The sequence below is a fragment of the Gallinula chloropus genome (genome assembly GCF_964237585.1).
Source record: "Gallinula chloropus genome assembly, chromosome: 14".
In the NCBI taxonomy this organism is placed as follows: Eukaryota; Metazoa; Chordata; class Aves; order Gruiformes; family Rallidae; genus Gallinula; species Gallinula chloropus.
In genome coordinates this window covers 4677106-4697017 of record NC_140099.1, presented here as the reverse complement: position 1 = coordinate 4697017, position 19912 = coordinate 4677106, and the positions used below count along the sequence as shown (strand labels likewise).

The 19912-nt window shown below is 46.3% G+C and overlaps 1 protein-coding gene across 1 annotated transcript; it reads right to left on the bottom strand.

The window, feature by feature from the left end:
• Positions 1-641: 641 nt before the first annotated feature.
• Positions 642-18986, bottom strand: DHRS7 (dehydrogenase/reductase 7). Its single transcript, XM_084270431.1, has 7 exons — positions 18836-18986; positions 13630-13782; positions 8129-8235; positions 6967-7206; positions 3412-3534; positions 1564-1779; positions 642-847 (listed from the first exon to the last, which is right to left on the bottom strand). The coding sequence occupies exons 1-7, from the start codon at positions 18969-18971 to the stop codon at positions 812-814; spliced, it is 1011 nt and encodes a 336-aa protein (XP_084126557.1). The 5' UTR covers positions 18972-18986; the 3' UTR covers positions 642-811.
• Between the last annotated feature and the right edge of the window lie 926 nt (positions 18987-19912).

The window sequence follows — 19912 nt, the reverse complement described above, 5'->3', positions numbered from 1 at the left end:
TGTGAACATCCACTGCTGGTGTCTGGGATGAGGAGTTGCAGCCCAACTGCTGCCTCTTCAGTGCATTTCACAAACTGCAGCACGGGAACTGGCATGTTAGCGAGTGGAACAGCCCCCGCCAGGGCAGTGTCAGATCTGAGACACCATCACTTCAGCCTTTCCCTTACCTAGAGAGCAGGTTCCATCTTTGCTCAGTGTCACACTAAAAACATCACTTTGGGCACTTCAGGACTTGTGAATGGGTGGGGTTTCTTTTGCTGCCACTCAATGATAGAAGTAGAGTTTCTGTTCCCTGGCTCGTGCATGACCCAAGGTAAACCCAAACCCAACTGAGACCTTTACCAACAGCAAGGCCACCAAGCCTGGACTGACAGAGGTACTTTGAGCTAAGGGTTGACATGGGTGTCTGTGGGATGGTAAATGTTTTATTCCCCAGGGCTGTGGCTGTGCAGCATCAGAACTGGAGAGACAATTCGGCACTTCCACGTGTGCCAGGTTGGGGGCTTGGCCCTAAATACACATTTTGTTCTCAGAGCACCTGCCCATTGCCTATTTGCCACCAAAATACACTGCCTGAGCTCTCCTGGTTCAACTCTTGTCAGCTTAATAATTCAGTCCCTGGGAGGTGGACACAAAACAGGTCTGTTCAGAAAGAGGTTTTTATTCAGCCAGGTGTTACACAGCTCGATAGCTCTGCCCAGTTACGTGATGGCAAAGGGACAAGATTAAAAAAAGAGTTTGAGCTCGCAGGATATGAACCAAGTGTTTCAGCTCTGTCAGGAGAACAGCCGGGGTTTGTGCACCGTTATCCTTACTTCTTCTTTCTTGAGTAAGAGGCATCAGCATCCTGGAGTGAGAGCACATTAAATCAGTATTTCCCCCCTCTCTGATTTAAGTCCTTCGCCCACACTCATTTTGCTTGAAACAGCTTGTGGCAGTGGGCAGTTAGTGGGGAAGGAGGAGGCTGCACGTGCCACACTTATTTTCATGTTTCCTTTGATGTGTTTTGGGGGGGTGGGGGGGTTGGGAGAGGGGGTTGCACCAAGTTCACCAAAAGCTCAGGAAGAAAAATACCATCTGCCCAGCAGTATTATGAGAACACGGTGCTGCACGTCTGGGATGTAAATGTGAGCCCAGAGCCCTGACCTCGGGGAGGGGTTCAGATTATGTGCCTGGTATTAGAACTACACACAACCCAGGGGAAGATTTTCAGGAGTCTTAACTCCAAGTTCCACTGAATAATTTGTGCTCGTGACTTCTAGCTCAGCTCTGCATTAAGAGCAAGATCGGAACTCGCAGCCCATGGGCTGAGGATGGGAGCAAGACCTCTGGCACCACCCCAGGCAGTGACTTCACTGCTCTGTGATGTGGCCACGCTGCAGGAATTGCAGACTACCAGGCATGCAGCTACAGAGCCAGGCCTGGCCTCTGCTGCTAGGGAAGTGGGGGGGGGAAATAAGAGAAATGGATCCAAAACACAATCCACACATTCCCAGGGCTAAAGAGTCTGTCAGCAAAGTGGGAAAAACAGCGAGCAAGCAGAAGTGAGAGGAATACCCTTACCACTCCACTCTTAAAGTTCTGTATCCGCCTCTTGCCCATCCTGTTCATCAGCCACCAAGCCCAAGTCGGCGCGTACTGCCAGAGGTAGCAGACAGCCAGGTAGGGGTGGTCGCTGATCCAAGCCTCCTTCAGGTCGTTGGCCGTGCTCACCAGGGTGAGCCGGACACAGCGGTCGGTTGGCATCTTGTGGGACTGATCACCGCTGTTCTCTAGGGACTGGAGGGGAGAGCAAGGAAGGGTGAGAACTGGATTTCTGTTTGTGAACAACAGAGGGAGAAAAGGGCCATGCTCTGTGCAGCTGATGTTCTCCTCCCCGAGCAGCATAACCCACCAGTGCAGTGGAGACTGGGGCTGGGTTCCCCAGCCCTCGCTCTGCTAATCCTTCAGCCTTCAGTGTGGGAACCACCCTCCTTTAGGACACGTGCTTAAATCAAACACCTTTTTAATTAATGCCTCGATTAATGGGTCAAAGGTTAAAGATGTATCTCAACCTCTGCCCTGCATCAGTATGGCTTCCACTTAACCATGAATAAATCTACTGGCACAGGTCACCCATCCCACAGCTGCGGGCTCTGAGAAATGGGAACTTTCCTGTCCCCAGCTGCCCCCCCCATTCTGTGCCATGAGTTGCTCACTAACCCCGTTAGCAGATGAGGCCACGGTCCCCATTAACTTGAATATTCCTGCCAGCTCTGCTCTGGGGCAGTCACCTCAAACAAGAGATGCCAGTGCCAGGGCTGTCTGCCTTCAAACCCTGTGCACGTGTATCACAAACTACAGCCCTGGGGATTCATATGCATTTCACTCCAGCAATAACAGCTCGATCAACCTGCTCTTCTATTTCCCAGAGCAAAAGCAGTTCTGGTCTAGATCTGGTCTTCCTCCTAAGTCTCTTGCATTGCTGAAACCTGAGGAATTTGTTTTGCAAGCTTTCCAGATTGCTCACAAAGTACATCTTTGCTGCCACACAAGAACGAAGCTTTGCAAGCCAAAAAGCCTTCCAGAACTTGGTTTAATAAATGGAATTTCCTCCCCCACCTCCCTTCTGCACTGGTGGGTTATCCCGAGCTTCAGATGGCTTGAATTTAGGATATTCTGGTGTATTGCAGTACCAATTTTTGCAAGTTACTTGCTTGGGGAGCTGTTTTCAACAGCAATTGTGCAGCTGGAAGGTTTTGCTTTTTCTCCTCCAACGCCCACGAACAGGAGAAGAATGCACACCTCCCATCAGCTGACTCAGTGGCTTTGCCAGCAGCTGCAGCAGCCCAACAGGGAATGTCGTGACTGGAACGAAAAGCTACCTGTGCGGAAAGGATTAACACCCTGCACACAGAACTGCAGGCAGCAACCCAGGCCTCTCCCTGGAAGTGCAGCAGGGTTGGAAGAGAAAAAGGGTAACAATTCCCAAACATTTTCTTTTGATACAGACTTGATACACAAGGAATTACAAGCCCTTGGTCAAAGCAAGATGAGGTTGGCTTTTACTATGGGGAGGAAAAGAAAAGAAACCCATGAAAGGATGGCTGGTCCTGCAGCACGAGTTCCATCTCTTACTGCAGAATCATAGACTGGTCTGGGTTGAAAGAGACCCCAAGGATCATAAAGCTTCAACCCCCCTGCTACAGGCAGGGCCACCAACCTCCAGGCCTGGAGCTACACAAGGTTGCCCAGGGCCCCATCCAACCTGGGCTTGAACACCTCCAGGGATGGGGCACCCACCACCTCTCTGAGCAGCCTGTTCCAGCCCCTCACCACTCTCTCTGTAAAAAACTTCCCCCTAGTATCTAATTTAAACCTTCCCTCCTGTAGCTTTAGTCCGTTTCCCCTTGTCCAGAACTGAGTTCTTACCTTGGCAAGATTCTCCGTAAAGACGTTCTGTATAATCTTGGACTGTACAGGGCCCGGGCATATGTTGATAATGCTGATCTCAGGGTAGTCAGTCAGCTCAGTCCGAAGGGAATTAAAGAAGCCCTGAAAGGAAAGACTGCAATGTCATCTGCCTTCACCACATTTGCACGTTGCCAGGGTTTACTGACAGTTCCATGCTAATTCCATGCTGGAGAGGCATGTTATCTTCTTGAAGATAACAGGTTACAAGTTTTCCTGGTCTCTGTGGCAATTCCCATTTGGACAGCAGCTATTAGTGGGAACACTGTCAGTTCAGGAAGGTGTGTCCCACCAGAGCTGCTGGCCAAGCAGTGCAGAGCTGTGATTTAGCAAACACCACAGCGTGTCATGTCGCTGACCTGGTTAACAACAGTTCCCTCTGTTTATTCCAACACATCCTTTTGTGTCACAACAGAGGCAGAGAGTGAGCACAGGCTGATAAACCTCTCCCACTGTAGTAAAAAGGTACAATTTGTCCTCCCTGCAGAGCAGGAGGAGGGCTGGCTGACCCACAGCTCTTAACTGATTGCAACACGGGGCTAAAACGGGCAGGAGCGCTGCTGGATGACACAGTAGGACTCAGCTGGGGAACTCCACTGAAGCTGGGCAGGGAGCTGCACACCCAGGCACACCTACAGCCAAGCTCTAATTTCCCAATTGCTGGTGAGCATTCAGCTCACAGGTCGTGTGCAGGCTTTGCAGTTACGTTCTGTAAAGACAATGCCCACGTGCTTCATATTAGAAGGACCTGCAAGAAACTGCACCAGGGAGGTGAGGACTCCCGTGGACTTGACTCGTGCTCTTACAGCACTCCCAGGACTGAAATAAAGGGCAATTTCACCAGTGGAACGTTGTCATGAAGAATTCCAATTGGCATGAATCAAAGCATGATTGTTTCAAAGAACAAATTTTAATTCTTAGCAGCATTCCTGCCTCCCTTCCTCCCTCCTCCAACTGCCATTTGGAAGAAATTAAAAAATAAATCCCAATTAATAAAAACCCTTAAACTAAACTAAACAAAACAAAACCCAAAAGGATGGACCTTTCCAAAAGGCATGATTTAAGATTGCAGCATTAAGGTGTGGTAGACTCCATGGCACGAATTAAAAACAAACAAACCAAAACAAACCCCAAACAAACAAAAAACCCCACAAAACCCCTAAGAAATTAATTCATGCCAGATAGGCACCATATTTAATAACTTGTTAGCCAAAACACAATAGAATCAGAGAATGGTTTCAGTTGGAAACGACATTCGAGATCATCAAGTCCAACCATCTATCCAGCCCTACGAGGTCCAACTCTAGACCATGTCACCAAGTACAACATCTACTCTTCTTTTAAACACATCCAGGGATGGTGACTCAACCTCCTCCCTGGGCAGCCTGTTCCAATCTCTGACAACCCTTTTGGTAAAGAAATTTTTCCTAACAGCCAACCTAAACTTCCCCTGATGCAACTTCAGGCTGTTTCCCATTCTCCTGTCACTAGCTACCAGGGAGAAGAGACCAACCCCACCTCACTACAACCACCTTTTAGGTTGTTAGAGTGATGAGGTCTCTCCTCAGTCTCAGACTAAACAATCCCTGCTACCTCAGCTGCTCCTCATAGGACTTGTCTTCTAAACCCTTGAGGAGCTTTGTAGCCCTTCTCTGGACACAATTCTTCAGTCTTCATTTCAAGACAGTGTTAGGATAAGGGTTGATACACGCTGGAAAAACACAACAGGAAAAGCAGCATTTAATGCTTCATCCTAATCTTCCCCTACCCTCTCTCCAGCCATTTCCTGGGGCTCATCGTCCCAGACAGGCTACTGGGCCAGCAGCAGAGCACTGCCCTCCTACAGACCTCCTTGACCTGAACTGCTGGTGACATCTGATATTTCAACAAAGCTTTGCTAGTTTTTTGGGGTTTCATGCCCCCATCTCAACTGAGAAGAGTCTCTCAGTCTTTTCAAAATCTTCATTGTAAATCACGTGTTTTAATTAATCCAGCAATTTTTGTAAACTCTCTTTAAAGTATCTTCCACCTCAATCTTCACACAGGGTCCAGAGTCCTGAGAGTTTTTAAAGCAACATATGAATTCCTTGTGCTCTGCAATTAATTATCCATGCTCAGGCCAACTACACCACACCCAAAAGAGTTCAACTGAGACAGCACTGGAAGGCACCTAAAGGGAGATCACACTGCTGCTCACTGCACTCCTCTCCTTTAAACCTACTAGCCTTAAACCAAGAGCTGGCCTTTGGTGACCAATCTGGTGCCACTCAGTGAAGAGCAGCAGATCAGTCCTCATCACTAAAGGCAAAAGATGTATTAGCAGAGGCTTGTCACTGTCTTCTACCCCTTCAGTCTTTCAAGTGCCTACTGGCTTTGCCGTGTCAGCCGCTGTCACATTTTTGTGGTCGTTAGTCAAACTGTCAACAAGGTATTGATCCCAGAGCTTAAGTTATTATTTGCTCTGTTCATGTGCTTTAATCCAACAGGCAGTAAGGAGGTGCCAGCTTTTCAAACCGTCAGTAAGCGCAGCTGAAGTTTATTTTACTGAGATCAAAAGGTACACCAGCAGGAAGTCAAACAGCGCGAAAGGCAAACACAACCAAATAAATCTACAGTTAAACAGAATCACAGAGTCACTGGGTTGGAAAAGACCTTTGAGATCATTGAGTCCAACTGTACCTGTCCTCTACCAAACCATATCCCTGAGCACCTCATCTACCCATCTTTTAAATGCATCCAGAGTCGGTGACCCAACCCCCTCCCTGGGCAGCCTGTTCCAGTGCCCGATAACCCTTTCAGGGAAGAACTATTTCCTAATCTAAACACGTGATTCCTCAGTGATCCAGGTTTTGTTTTTTCCCTGGGATACTATTCTGAGCAGTTCTTTCACATTTTTCTACACAAGTGAGGCTACTTTCAAAAGCTCTTGCCAAGCACTACTGAAAGATGGGAAGTTACCTTCTGCCTAACACTCAAGACACTGTGAGCTGCCAGTTCTTCACAGGAAGATTCATTCAGGTGTTCCCAGCTAGATCATTTCTCTGAGTTGTCTGCTTTACCACTCACTGTTCCCCCTTTCCTGTCCTAAAGGTTTCCTCTAGCCCTAAAACTCTCACCAGTGACTGTTCCTCCCCAGTGGAGTTAAGATGAGAACAACAGGTTTTCTATATGCAAGGGAAAAATCCTCTGATTAAGGTATTCTTTCATCTTGAGGCCAGGGGCTGAGCTCTTGTGTTTCACACTGGAATTTAGCTGGGTTGTAGTGGTTAGGAGCAACTAAGATGGCATTTGGGTTTCAGTCAGGAAAACCAGTCTACACTGGGAGCTGAGATACTTCACATCTCAGAGCAAGTTGATTTTAAAGGCCTTTCCAAACCTGAGAAAGGGACACATGCCATGTGCAACCTGAGGCAGGACTTGTGTTTTCTGCACAGAACAAAGTCCTCTGCTACAGCACCAACTGATGCTGGTCTATTACACAACAAGAGTTGATCACATCCCAGAAATGTAGCTCACCTGCAAAGCATGCTTGCTGGCACAGTACCCAGAGGCAAGAGGAGCTCCCATGATACCCATCACGCTGCTCACGGTAACGATCTTCCCTCTTTTCCTCTGGATCATGTGATTCAGGACATGTTTTGTTAAGGAGATTGTACCAAGGTAGTTGAGCTCTATTATGGCAGTGTAGACATCCAGGTTTGTATCCACAAACAGAGAGCGCTGGGAACGTCCACCATTGTTGACCAAAACATCAATCTCAGGGAAGAGACAAAGATATATTCAGATAGCACACACACTGGTGTATCAGCTGCTGAAGGAGTTCCAGCAGCTCTCCCCCACTCAACTTCCCCTTTGAATGGAGGGCTGGTTAACTTTGAGCTGAGTCAGCAAAACAGGAACACAGTGCTTGATGCCAAACAGGGTTAATGCCAAGCACAGGAATGCTGGCAGCTGGAAAGTGGTTTTCCACCAAACATTTCTTAGCCCTACTGCAGTGTAGCAGATACCACTTTAAAGCTCAGGCCCTGCAAGGTGAGCTCTGAAAATGTGTTTTGTGCAAAACCAGAAACCAACTAAAGAACAGAAGAACCACATTTGTACCAGAAATTTCACTGTGAAATCAAAATATCACTGGGTGAAAGGTCTAGCTTGAAGTTCTGCACCATGAAAGGTCATGAAGTTCTGCATGGTGCAGTCAGTATTGGTTAGATCTGACTGCTGCTGTCTTAACTCTGAACTATCAACCAGGAAAACTATGCACAGAGCAAGGAAAAAAACTGGGGTACTGTTTTGTCCCATATGGCTCTGAAGCCAAGTTACAGGAATAAAGGTTCTGACTTTCATACACACTTTTAAGCCTCTAAATATATGGCTGAGGATTGATCCAGATGGTCCAGAAATTCAATGACATCAAGCATGTCAATCTTTAGTTCTTGGCAATGGCTAGTGATTATTTGTTCATTGCTACATCTCTGTAAAGCCTGATGAAACCCAGAAGCAAGCAACAGAAGGGATGAAAATTCATGTACTTTTGGGCAAGTTTAATAATGAAACTTAGGAAAAATGCAGATGCTGGTGAATTTACCATACAATAATATAAAAGTAAAACAGGATCATAATGCAGGGATAGTAGATAGAGAAGAAAAAGAAGTTTAACCTTACCAGAAGTGCACCTTACCTTGCCAAAGTGCTTAAGAACACTGTTGGTTGCAGCTTCATGAGAGCTTCTGTCAGTCAAGTCAAGACGCAGAACGAGGATGTCTTTGTCACTCAAGTTGCTAATCTCTACAAGCAACCATAAAGTGAACAGGAACCAGTGAGATTGCTGACATAACAATTGTGAGAAATGCAATGTGCTTTTAAGCACCACATTTTCACTCAGAAGCCACCAAGAAACCATAACATTGTTGGATATAGAAGGCACTCTCTGTTTTCATTTTGAGCTTCACATAGAATCCATTTTTAAGCTGCTTCTACCAACTCTCTCATCTCTCAGCATGGTGGTTCTGCTTGTGAAACGCTTGGCTTGATCTAAGAACTCAGCTGCAACTATTGCAATAGTTGGGAGTAACATGGCACAGGATTATTTGATACAGAAGTTCTTCACTGAGGCATTCAGAGGCACAACATACTGGCAGCCCTGACACTTTGCTTGTGTTGGTCAAGCATGTTTCTTCCTGACAACAGGACGAGTGTAGTTTAGACCCAAAACACAACATACATACATCAACTGCTATGAGGCAAAGTCTAGAGAAGCTTGATTACTGGAGGAGGACATGAAAAAGGTTTTTGTCTAACTGACAAGCTTTCAATATATCCATCCCCTGAAATAAAAGTCATCTGTCATCAAGTCCAAGCCTTCATGTGGAGCGTTTCTACCACTGCCTCTTCAGAACAACTGACCTTTTCCATAGCAAGTATTTCTTGAGCTGTGATCTGTTCCCCTGGGGTTTTGGGGCAGATGACACAAAAATAAAGTCTTCAATGTTAATCCTTTCAGATTTTTTTAAACTACATACAGCATGATTTTTGTACTTTATTTACATTAGTTTGATAGTGCTAACTTGGCTTCTAAATTGATTGCCAGCCACAGCTAAGTGTACCTGCTCCCCTTTAACCAGACCCCCTCTTTAGAGGGCATAAGGCTCTGAGTTTTTTAATTATTTCTTCTTGTGTAAACAGGTATGGTTGAACTTTGCCTTTACAACGATGTACAAGTATGGAGGTTACTTAAATCCATAAGCTGCCTCTGCTCAAAGGTCATTAGTATTTAGGGTACTGGTTAAAATAAACCCAACTGTCTCATTTAAAGATACCAGTATTGCCATTGACTGCTCCCTCCAACCCCTCCACGTGAATTTTCCCCTCCATTTCTTCCAGAAACATGGTGCTAAAATCCATGTAGTCTAAACCACCCTCTCAGACACACAAATCCAATGGATTTGCAGAGTTGAAGCCTGCTGGGACACGGAGTGTTTCTGTCGTGGAATAACAAGACCCCACAGTCAACCCAGCCAAGCAAGCTACACAGGGGAAAGGAAAGAGGAAGAGACACAGATAAAGGCTGTGATAAGAAAGGAAGTGCTCTTTTACACCATGTAAGAAGCTCCTGACTTCAGGAAATGTCAAACCTGAAGCCTAGTTCTTGTGTTCTTGTGACTTTTTCCTACCAGGCAATTACGGGCTGCCTCTTCCCTTTTGCAGGTTCATTAAGTTCCAGTTACTTTTTAACTAAGACATGGTTACAATCACCCAACCAACTTGTTTTTGCAAGACATCTGCATAAAGTAATGCTTAGAATAATATTTTGTTGTGGCATCAAGCACCCATCTCTGTCCCCAGACGTTTTCAGAACAACTCCTTTCAATGGTTTAGCATAACACAACAGTTTATCCTAACTCTGTTACTCAGCACAGAACCTTTATTATGCAGCTCTTCAGTGTTTTCTCCTCTATCTTGGATTTCTACCTTTATAATGAACATGAGCTTTTAGCAGAGGCTGAACAACAACCTCCTGAGGTCCATTCCAACCTCAATTACTATGTAAATCTAGCCATTGTCTGTCATTCCTTTGGCCTTTCCATATTTAAATCATATTTGAGCTTTGACAAACCAAGAAATATCCCTCCTCACATACTTTTTCTTTTTTTTTAACTTCCTTCAACACCTTTTGAGAGACACCAGCCTCCAAAACTACTGGTGAACTTCAATCATGTTGCAGAGTGGTTGGGGGAAACCCAGAAGCTGCTGGCAGGAACTGTGTAAGTTATATAAGTTGTTTTCTCTCCCTCCTGCAGAGGTGTAATGAAGCATTGAGTTGGTACACGCATGACTCCACAGGTATTGCCATTGCTTTTATGGTATTTCCCCCCTTCCTCTCTTTCTCCTTCAGCTTTTCAATGGTGTAGAACACATAAATGTGTATCACTTGGTGTTGCCTCTACATTTTGAACAAGATATATGTGCTTGTTTCTGAGATTAATATGCAAATTATCTAGTTAAGCTGCTGCTGTGTACAGCATCTACAGCTGGCATGTTAAAGCCTATTAGCTTTTTTTATGCTGTGTAATTCAGCCAAATTTGAGTTGATGTCACGTGTTGCAGCCCAATCTTAATCCACCCCATACTACTCAAACCTTACAGAACATTCTTGAACCCAACTGCAAAAAGAAAACATGCAGGTGGAAGCAGGGACAAGCCACCCAGGAAGCATGTGGACCCACTGCTCAAGCATGCAGGGCTGGGACTGGCAAGAACAAAGCTCAGATGGAGTTGAAACTGGTGAGGGATGTGAAAGGCAACAAGGGCTTCATAGGTAGAGTAGCAACCAAAGGAAGACAGAAGACAGAGTGAGCTCACTGCTGAACAGGAATGGTGAGGAAGTGACAAAGAGCATGGAAAAACATGAGGTACTCATTGCTTTCTTTGCCTTAGTCTTCACTGGGAAGGTGATCTCTCAGGTCTCACACTCCTGAGGCTAGGCTCTGGGGGAAAGAAATACTACCAATGTCAGAGGGAAAATAAGTTAGGGACAAACTGAGCATACAAGCAGGGCATTACATTCATCCAAGATTTACATGAGCTGAGCACTGTCACTCAACTTTGGAAGGTAGTTGGTAAGTGGAGGATATTCCCAGTGACCTGAGAGAAACAACTGTCACAAAGCCTAACCTCAGTCCTTGGGAAAATGATGCAGCAATTCCTCCTGAAAGCAATTTCCAAGGATATGAAAAACAAGGAGATGACTGGAGAAAGCCAGCATAGAGTCAACATGGACATACTGCCTGACCAGGGATGCTTTTTGAGATGAGATGACTGGCTCTCTGGACAAGGGGAGAGCACCATTTACCTTGACTATGTAGCTCTCCATGCAGTCTTCCATAGCATCCCTGAAGCTTGACTGGGGAATATGAGGCCTATAGACAAGTGGATTGCAATGAAAGTGAAAAACAGGCTGGCTCACCAGGCCCAAAGAGTAGTAACCAACCATTCAAAGTCTAACTGGTGGCCAGTTGTAAGTGGCATCCCTCCATGATCAGTATCTTTTACTATCATCATGAATGACTCAGACCATGGGACAAAATACAGGTTTTCTGCAAACTCTCAGTTAACATCAAGTCCAAAGAAGCAGTTGCTATCCTGGAGGGTAGGACTGCCATTCAGAGGCATCTTAACAAGCTGTAAGAATGGTTTGACAAACCTCGTTAAGCTCAACAAAGTCAAATGCCAAATTTCACACCTGGGTCAGAATAATACTAGGCAGTACTGCAGGCCAACATCCAAATAGTTACCTACCAGCTCTCCAAACAAGACCTGAGGCCCTGATGGAAGGACAACAGCAAGTTGAACCCACATCAGCAACTAGTTTTGGCAATTACACATGCTAATGGGCTGCACTAGCAAGAGTGGACTGAAGGATGCAATTTTCAAGTGCCTTTATACAGCACTCCCAGACCATCTGGAGTCCAGTTTTGGAGTTCAAGACAAATACTGACAAACTGGAGATAGGTGGCACCTGATAATCAAGGAAAGGGGTGGAAAGCTGGGTTTACATAGCCATGAGAAGGATAAGAGGGGAAGTGGGCTCAATCACTCTTCTACTACTTAAAGGATGGCTATAGAAAATATGGAGTAACTATGTTACTGAAGAGTTTACATCCTACTAATCTGACCTGCACTTAAAGTTCAGCAGTGTGTATTTGCAAAGAACATGGTTACCTAAGACTTTAAAACTAGTCTATAGCACAGCTGAGACAGTCACAGAGTCACTCCGACTTGGCAGAGGCAGAAACCATCTTAGATAAATCTGTACTCTTGGCTCAGTTGAAATCTTGTTTGTGAGTATTCCTCAGAGCACTGCACTCTCATACAAGCGTTGCCCAAAACTGGATATCCAGGATTATGGCTCCTGTCAGCCTATCCAATGTTATCTGTTTTGCAATGACTACACATGGCCACGGACGCAAATGCACCTGTACACTTTTCCTGACTGCTGAACATTGCATCATATAGCACTGGAATTTCACCATATTACTACTTAATCACACTGTCCTCCTCCTGCTTTTTGAAACTATCTACTTCAATGACTGCTTTTATAAAGCACCAGAAAATAGAAATGCAGAGCTGTGCATTTTTTAAAGCTCCTGGACAGATTTTCAGACACACCTGCTGCAACTACATTTCTAGTTGCTGTTGAGGTGCTCACCCAAAACAAACATCTCCTTATTTCACCAGCACTGTGGCCATTCCATAATCATTACTAGGAAACAAACTGTCAGTGCAATAATCTGCTCTGTATAGATAGTGCATACTGAGCCACAGAGGACAAAGTTGTGGTCCCTCACTACAAGAAGGACATTGAGCCCTGGAGTGTGTCCAGAGAAGGGCAATGAAGCTGGTCTGAAATAGGAGTCTGATGAGGAGCGGGTGAGGGAACTGGGCTGTTCAGCCTGGAGAAGAGGAGGCTCAGGGGAGACTTTATTGCTCTCTACAACTACCTGAAGGGAGGTTGTGGTGAGCTGGGGGTCAGCCTCTTCTCACAGATAACTAGCCACAGGACAAGAGGGAATGGCTGCAGGTTGTGCCAGGGGAGGTTCAGGTTAGAAATCAGGATAAATTTCTTCTTAGAAAGAGCGGTTGGACATTGGAACGAGTTGCCTGGGGAGGTGGTGGAGTCACCATCCCCCAGGGTGTTCAAGGAAAGGCTGGATGAGGTACTCAGGGACATGGTTTAGTAAGCAATAGAGGTGGTAGGGGGACGATTGAACTGGATGATTTTGGAGGCCTTTTTCCAATGTTAATGATTCTATGAAATAGTCTGGAAGAGGCATGGCATTAATCATGTTCAAAACCTCTATTTATCAGCATCAAGCCAGAAAATGGAAAGGAAGAAGAGAAACAGATGGAATGAACCCAGATTATTGACTCCATATGCAAATGAAAGACTACTGGAACAGTACCCTACAAGGCCACTATTGATAATAAGATTTTTAAGTAACATTGGCTTATAAAGGAACTGATAATGCAGGTCTGCACTAAGGCTTCAAATGTACAGTAAAGCTGTGGGTAAAGTTTAGTTCCATCATGAAATTTATTCCTGGATATGTGGTCAGTGTTTCTGTGGAAGCTCCATCGCAGCAACAGTGGAACTTCTGACATGAAGCAGTACTTTGTACTTACGCAGGCACTTCTTCTTCACTCTTTCCAGCTCATCCTCTCTTCTGGCTGAGATGGCAAGTAAGGCTCCTATCTTTGACAGCTGGTAAGCCAACTCTTCTCCGATTCCACTTGAAGCTCCGGTCACCCACACAACCTTGCCACGCAGTTCATTTTCTGTCAAAAGAATCAAGACAGCAGTTTGTGCATTGCCAAGATGTACATTTAAGTCACTGAAGGACTATGAGCTGGTCCTGGTTTTTAAGAAATATGCTCATTTTGGGAGCTATTACAAAATCCTAACTTCTTTATTTTTTTGGTCATGTGCAGTTGTGAAATTGCTCACAGCTGCCCTGTTGCCACTTGAACTTTGTTCCACAGCTAATCTGAATAAACACTGATTATCTACCTGATGGAAGAAATTTGATTGCATTTCTGCAAGCCATCCACACACAGCATTTCCACTAACCTCATCAAAATGAGTTTCAGAGGAAAAGGGAGAAGAGGATTCTTGGAAATGAGAGGAAACCGTTACTGTATTGCAAATCCAAACAAAAGCCCAACCAAACCTTTCCCAATCACGTTCTACCTCAAAAATGTTCCTAAGTAACTGCTGACAGAAGAATATTCACTGAACAAAGACAGCTAATCATAACAAACCAAAGAAGCGTTCCTCCACTTTGGTCTGTATCTGATGCAGGTTAATTCCTGCATTGGCCAGAGTACAATACTGAGAGTTCCCAAGGCGTATGCTCACGTGTAAAATTTCCCATGGACTCATAGTTCCTGCCCAGGCATGCTTTTTTAGCCTATAGTAAAAATAATAGCATCTTACTCCTTTCACTCCTCTGCTTATGTGCCTGTTCCTCCTTGTCTGCAACTACCCTGACTCCATGATACACCTGGGTATTGGGAAAAGGCTCAGCTTTCCAGACACACAACCAAAACCAACAAAGGCTGAAAAGGATGAAAGCCATCCCTTTAATTCTAGAACATGACATGAAGATGAACGTTCATGAGTATCTGAGCACTCTCCAGAATGTATCGTTGCCTGACACTTGTATGTGCTCTTTGGGATTTGTCTTGGTGAGTATCTGTCCTCATGAAAATCCAACTCAGAGCACTGCTGACAGGAGCTCTTCCTTCTATTTCTCAAGTTTCTCCGGAGGAGTATTCTAACAATGTCTAGCCAAGCAAGAAGGATTTCACAGCATAACTCAAAACAGCAGAGCCAAATGCAGTTCCTGAGGCTTAAAGCCAGTTCTATTCTGAAAAAGGCAAATCCAGCATTTTTCTGCTCTCTGAAACCTGCCCACTCAGTTAATTTAGCAAAAGTGCTTTTTTTTTCCACAGCAGCCAGTGCCTGGGACTTCCTTTACCTCTGGCTTACTCCAGTCAGCAGCTCCTGGTTCTCTCTACACCACATTTTCAAACTTCTAGAGTCTTATAGAATCATAGACTGCTTTGGGTTGGAGGGAACCTCAGAGTTCACATAGTTCCAGCCCCCCATGAGCTGCTAGTGCACATGGATGGCTCATGTTGAGCTTGTCATCGATCAGCACCCCATAGTCCTTCTTCTCAGGGCTGCTCTCAGTCCATTCTCCACCTAGCCTGTCATTTTAAAGACTTAAATCCCATGAAGAGGTTGGTACCAAAACCTTCAACCCTTCTGACAAAAGCAGAGAGCTCTCAAGACTGATTGTCAGAGTTCAACTTGAGTTTGTGGCACTGGCAGTATTATTTGTCTTTTTTTTAGGCTGACTGTACTTTAGTCAAGGAAAAATCCCTCCTAAAACCAATCTTTGGTTGTTTGGGGGTTATTTGTTTGCTCTTCAGACACCAGTAACAGACAAGGGTCAGTTTCCAGAGGAGAGAAGGTTATGAACTTGGGAGATGGAAAGAGGTGCTGCTGAAGCTGTAGGAATGAGTATTTATCACTATACCAAATGGCTGCTGTCTAGAACACTTATTCACACTATTTTCCTGTAGTTTTCCTGCAATACAATACCAATTCATTGAATCAACCATGAGAAGCATAGGGGTTCATTGCTCCTATTACTCTTCTTTTGGCAGAAACCCCAGACAAACAAACACTACGTGAACAAAACAACACAGGGACAAACCTTCAACCCTGCCTATCACACTCATCTCCTCTTGCTACTGAAAACAAACCTGTTTCCTACTACCACTTAGTTTCCCTGTTCCCAACCTGTCCTGGGTAGCTTAGCTGCAGTTATTCAGGGTCTAGTTCTGTGGACAGAATAATTAAGGGAGATAAGGATAAGTTTCCCACTGATTCCCCAGTGCTGATAGTTACCAAGCACTGAGCTACTGGGACTTAACATAATGGAAAACCTAGCTCAAATGCCATTGCAGAACAAGTACCAAACCACTGGCTTGCTCTAGAATAAATGTCCTGTTGCTACTGGAAATAAGTTTAAAAATTAACCATGACAAATTAAAAACTAAAAGCAGACTATGCTATTACTAAGCATTAACTACTGCGTTACAAGGCATAACAAATCAGAGGTTAAACAGGGATCCCTTGCAGAGCTACTAAGAAGTGCTTCTCTAGCTCTATTTAGGTTTTTCTATTTAGGTTTTTTCTATTTAGGTTTTTTTACAGCACCAGGTTGCCATGTCATTTCATTTGTGTCAGGGAGGTTTAAAACAGAACATCCTCCCCACAGCCCTAAGGAATCACAGCATTATTCCCAGCTACTCTCAAGTAGGCTTTCATACCTAAAAGGATCCTCCTTAGCTTAAGAATATTACACTGCCCATGAAAAACATCATTCAGAACAACTGCTGTTCAGCTAGCCAAACACAACACGTAAGGGAAGTCATCCAGCACCCAGTAACCCTTGTCTCCCTTGTCTCCCAACCACACAAATATTTAGAAGATGGGAAGCAATCCAGGTCCTGCCAGTGACAAAACCCAGAAGTGAAGTCTGAAATGGAATCAGTCTTAACTATATTAAGGTCTTTCTTCATAATTATAGTTTATAGCACACAAGAAAGAAATATATGAGATTGGTTTTGGTACATGTTTCTATCTCAAAAAAAAAATTGATCTCTATACTACTGTTGAAGAAGCACTAACAATATAATGGCTGCAAAAGTAGCTGCTCTAATAACAACTCTAAATCAAAATCAAGGTGTTTTTTCCATGGGATTCAAACGTTACTTACCTAGGCAGTCAACATTATGAGCACAATACAGGGAGGGGGGAAAGGGAGAAGGTATTTAAAGAAACATTTTCTCTAGCATCCATCCCTTCTCTTTTTCCTAGGACAAGCACTGGGGTACCACCATCCCACATGGATATTGCTGAGCTATCAGCAAAATGCCCCATAAATGGAACTGTTTCAGCTACATATCTCAGTTAACTACAAGCACTGAGACTGGCAGGGTGGAGGGGGGCAAAACACAGCTTATCTCTTTGCAGAGCAAATGAGTTTATGTTGAAAAAATTCTGCCTGATTCTTCTTACATGACTTGTTGAAACAACTACATGAGAAAATTACTACATTGCTCTTTATATTGGAACTTTGAGAGACTAATGAAAAGGTTGCCAGGCTTCCCATACAACTGAAGGCTATATTCATATAACACTATGTCTACTTGGTCCTACAACTTCACGTGCATTACCCATAGATCCCTCAGGACAAAGCTTCAATTCTGTTTGTATTAGTGAAGATTTATGCTTTTTACCTGTCCTGAGTCTCTCCATAACTGCAAAGTCTACATATGAAGCGTCTTCATAGTTTTCATATAGTAAAGGAACTACTTGATAGACTTCCTACAAAAATTTTGGGCAGTGTACCCAAAGAGTTACAGATGATTGCTCCAACAGATGCAAATTTCTAAGAGCTCTTTTACTTGTGCTTGCTTTTCTAGTCTCTTCTCCTTTACACAGACTAGCGCTTTTGCAGCGAGCTTCTACCAAAAGAAGAGACATCTCAACAAGTTTGTCCTGCTCTTCTCTCAAGCCCTTCCAAACAAGACCTTCACCCATGCCACCATCCCATATGGAATTAAAGTCTCCATCCCAAACCCCTTACCCCACCATTCCCCCCAGCCAGACATTTCTGCTCCGCCTTCATTCAATGTGATCCTATCTCCCCACTTCTACCCAAAATCCAGTTTCATTTCCCACAGGGGGCAGTTTACAGCATCCCGTCTTCTTTCAAACCAGCTTCTTCCTCCAACCAGTCAGATGCAGGAAGCTGACTGACAGCTCCCCACTTTCACCTCAACCGCTCGCACCCAGCACACTTCACAGCCACCCCAAATCACGGCTGCTGGTGAAGCCGAGGGGGACATTCAGAAATGTGTGGCTTTTCTGATCAAAAGCCTCTGTTAAGCTCTGGTTTTTAAAGATCTTTGCCCAGAAGTAGGTTGAATTATAGTCAGATTAGAAAGCAAGAGTTGAAAATCCGTGTCTGAAGGCATTGTATTGAACTTTCGTTCCCACAGGTTCCAAAAGCAGTGTAAAGCCTTCAGGAAAGCGGTGTAAAAGCCTTCAGGAAAGCAGTGTAAAAGCCACAGGCAGCAATCACACGGTGCTGCTCCCTGACGCCGTTCAGGGCACAATTCCCGGAAGAGGAAACCCGTTTGATAAGAAGCCTAATATTCATGTTTACCAAGCTGTAAACACTTTCAGCACTACTGCGAAACTGAGACCTGCTAGAAGACCTGAAGAACAAAGTGAAATAGACACCAAGCAGACTACAAAGCGACTCATCCTGGCCGCAGGCACCAAGCATCATCCTCCTTGCTCACAGACCCTCCTTCCTTCCACACACTCCCCATACCCAGCGCTCACCAGGCAGCCTCAGCTACCAGACACGTGCCCAGAAACACTCCAAAACAACCGGGCTTGGGCCAAACAAGCCCTCATCACGGATCTGCTGGAGCTCACCGCTGCTGCAAAGATGCTTTCAGACAGCTGCTTGGGGCGCCCCGCACCTTGTTGGACAAGGGCAGGGAAATTATGCTGCTTGGGTTATTTTTATTGACCGCCAGAAGAGCCCTCCGGGCCGTTCGCCGAGGGTTGGTTCCACCGCGCTGAGGGAACTCCAGCCCCGTCCCCGCGGATCCCTCTCTCCTCCCCACACGCCGCCACACCCATCGGAGCGGCCCAGACGCGCCCCCGGCGACAACCGCTCCCCGTCCCGGACCCCCGGCACCCTCCCGGCGCTCGGCGGCTGCTGGCAGGCGGCTTTACCTGGCTTCTTCCCCCGCCACTCGGCCCACAGCAGCGTGAGGTCGCCGTCGGCCCGCAGCCAGCGGAACAGCTGCACCAGGAGGGCCAGGAGGGCGCCACCCGCCAGCGCCAGGCACAGCGTACAACCCCACGCCATGGCCGCCCGCCACCACCCCCGCCTCACTGCCGCCGCTTTATCAGGGACGCGGCTCGGCGGGAGCCGCCCCCGCTGCCCGAAGCCAGCGCCTGCCCCACGGCAGCGCAGTGCCGGCCTCCTCCCCGCCTTCCGCCACCCCTTCCAACCCCTTTCCCCGCGGGGTTGGGGCGGGCGGCTCCACCCCGCAGCGCTCCCCCTTCGCCGCGGCCTGTCCTGCTCCTCCCGGCCCCGGTTGGGGCCTCGCGGCGGCCGGGGTTGGTCGGTAGCCCGGCCCCGGGGCTGGCGCAGGCCAAGGCTGCGAGGATGAGCGCTGGGTTTGTAGGAGGGGGGCCATGCATGTGACGGGGTGAAGGTCGGTTTCTGGGAGCGGGGCCCTCTTTATTTCCCCTCCTCGACGTGCCCCCGAGGGGAGAGGCGGGCTGCCTCTCGGCTGGTAAACAACGCTGGGCGCTGCACGGCCGTGGGCCTCGGGCAGGTGTCCAGGCCAGGTTGGCTTCGGTGTTAGGGATCAGAAACCAGTGCTCACCCTCCTGAGGAAAGCCTTGGGGACTGGAGCAATTCCTCCCCTGCCCCTTCCCCACCCAGAACTGCCTGGCAGCCCCCAGCCCAGCTGCAGTGTCTCCCTGCCCTAGTCACAGCCCACACTGCATTCCCTTTGCAGGAGGCTGTGGGCCTGGCAGTATAGAGGCCTTCCCTGCCTGGGTTCCTCCAGTAGTGATTCCCTTGGCCATGTCTCCTGCTGTGCCAGCTGCCAAGGCAAACCCGGTTCTCACATAGACCTGCTCTGGCCAACATTTAAACCTCGGGTTTAAACCCTGGGTTCTGAAATCAGTGTGCTGGATGCTCACAAGCACTAAAACCCCAGAGACCATGGTGTTTCTGGACATCGAATTGCTGTATCGACAGCTCTGTAGTGCTTACTTGAGGAGGTGCAAAACTGT

Excerpts from the sequence above, each read along its gene's own strand:
- DHRS7 (XM_084270431.1), bottom strand. The coding sequence starts at position 18,971 with ATGGCGTGGGGTTGTACGCTGTGCCTGGCGCTGGCGGGTGGCGCCCTC. Across the intron at positions 7,207-8,128 it reads TTCTTAAGCACTTTGGCAAG|ATTGATGTTTTGGTCAACAA; the intron begins GTAAGGTGCACT and ends CTCTTCCCTGAG. Across the intron at positions 1,780-3,411 it reads TTACGGAGAATCTTGCCAAG|TCCCTAGAGAACAGCGGTGA; the intron begins GTAAGAACTCAG and ends TCTCCCCTCCAG.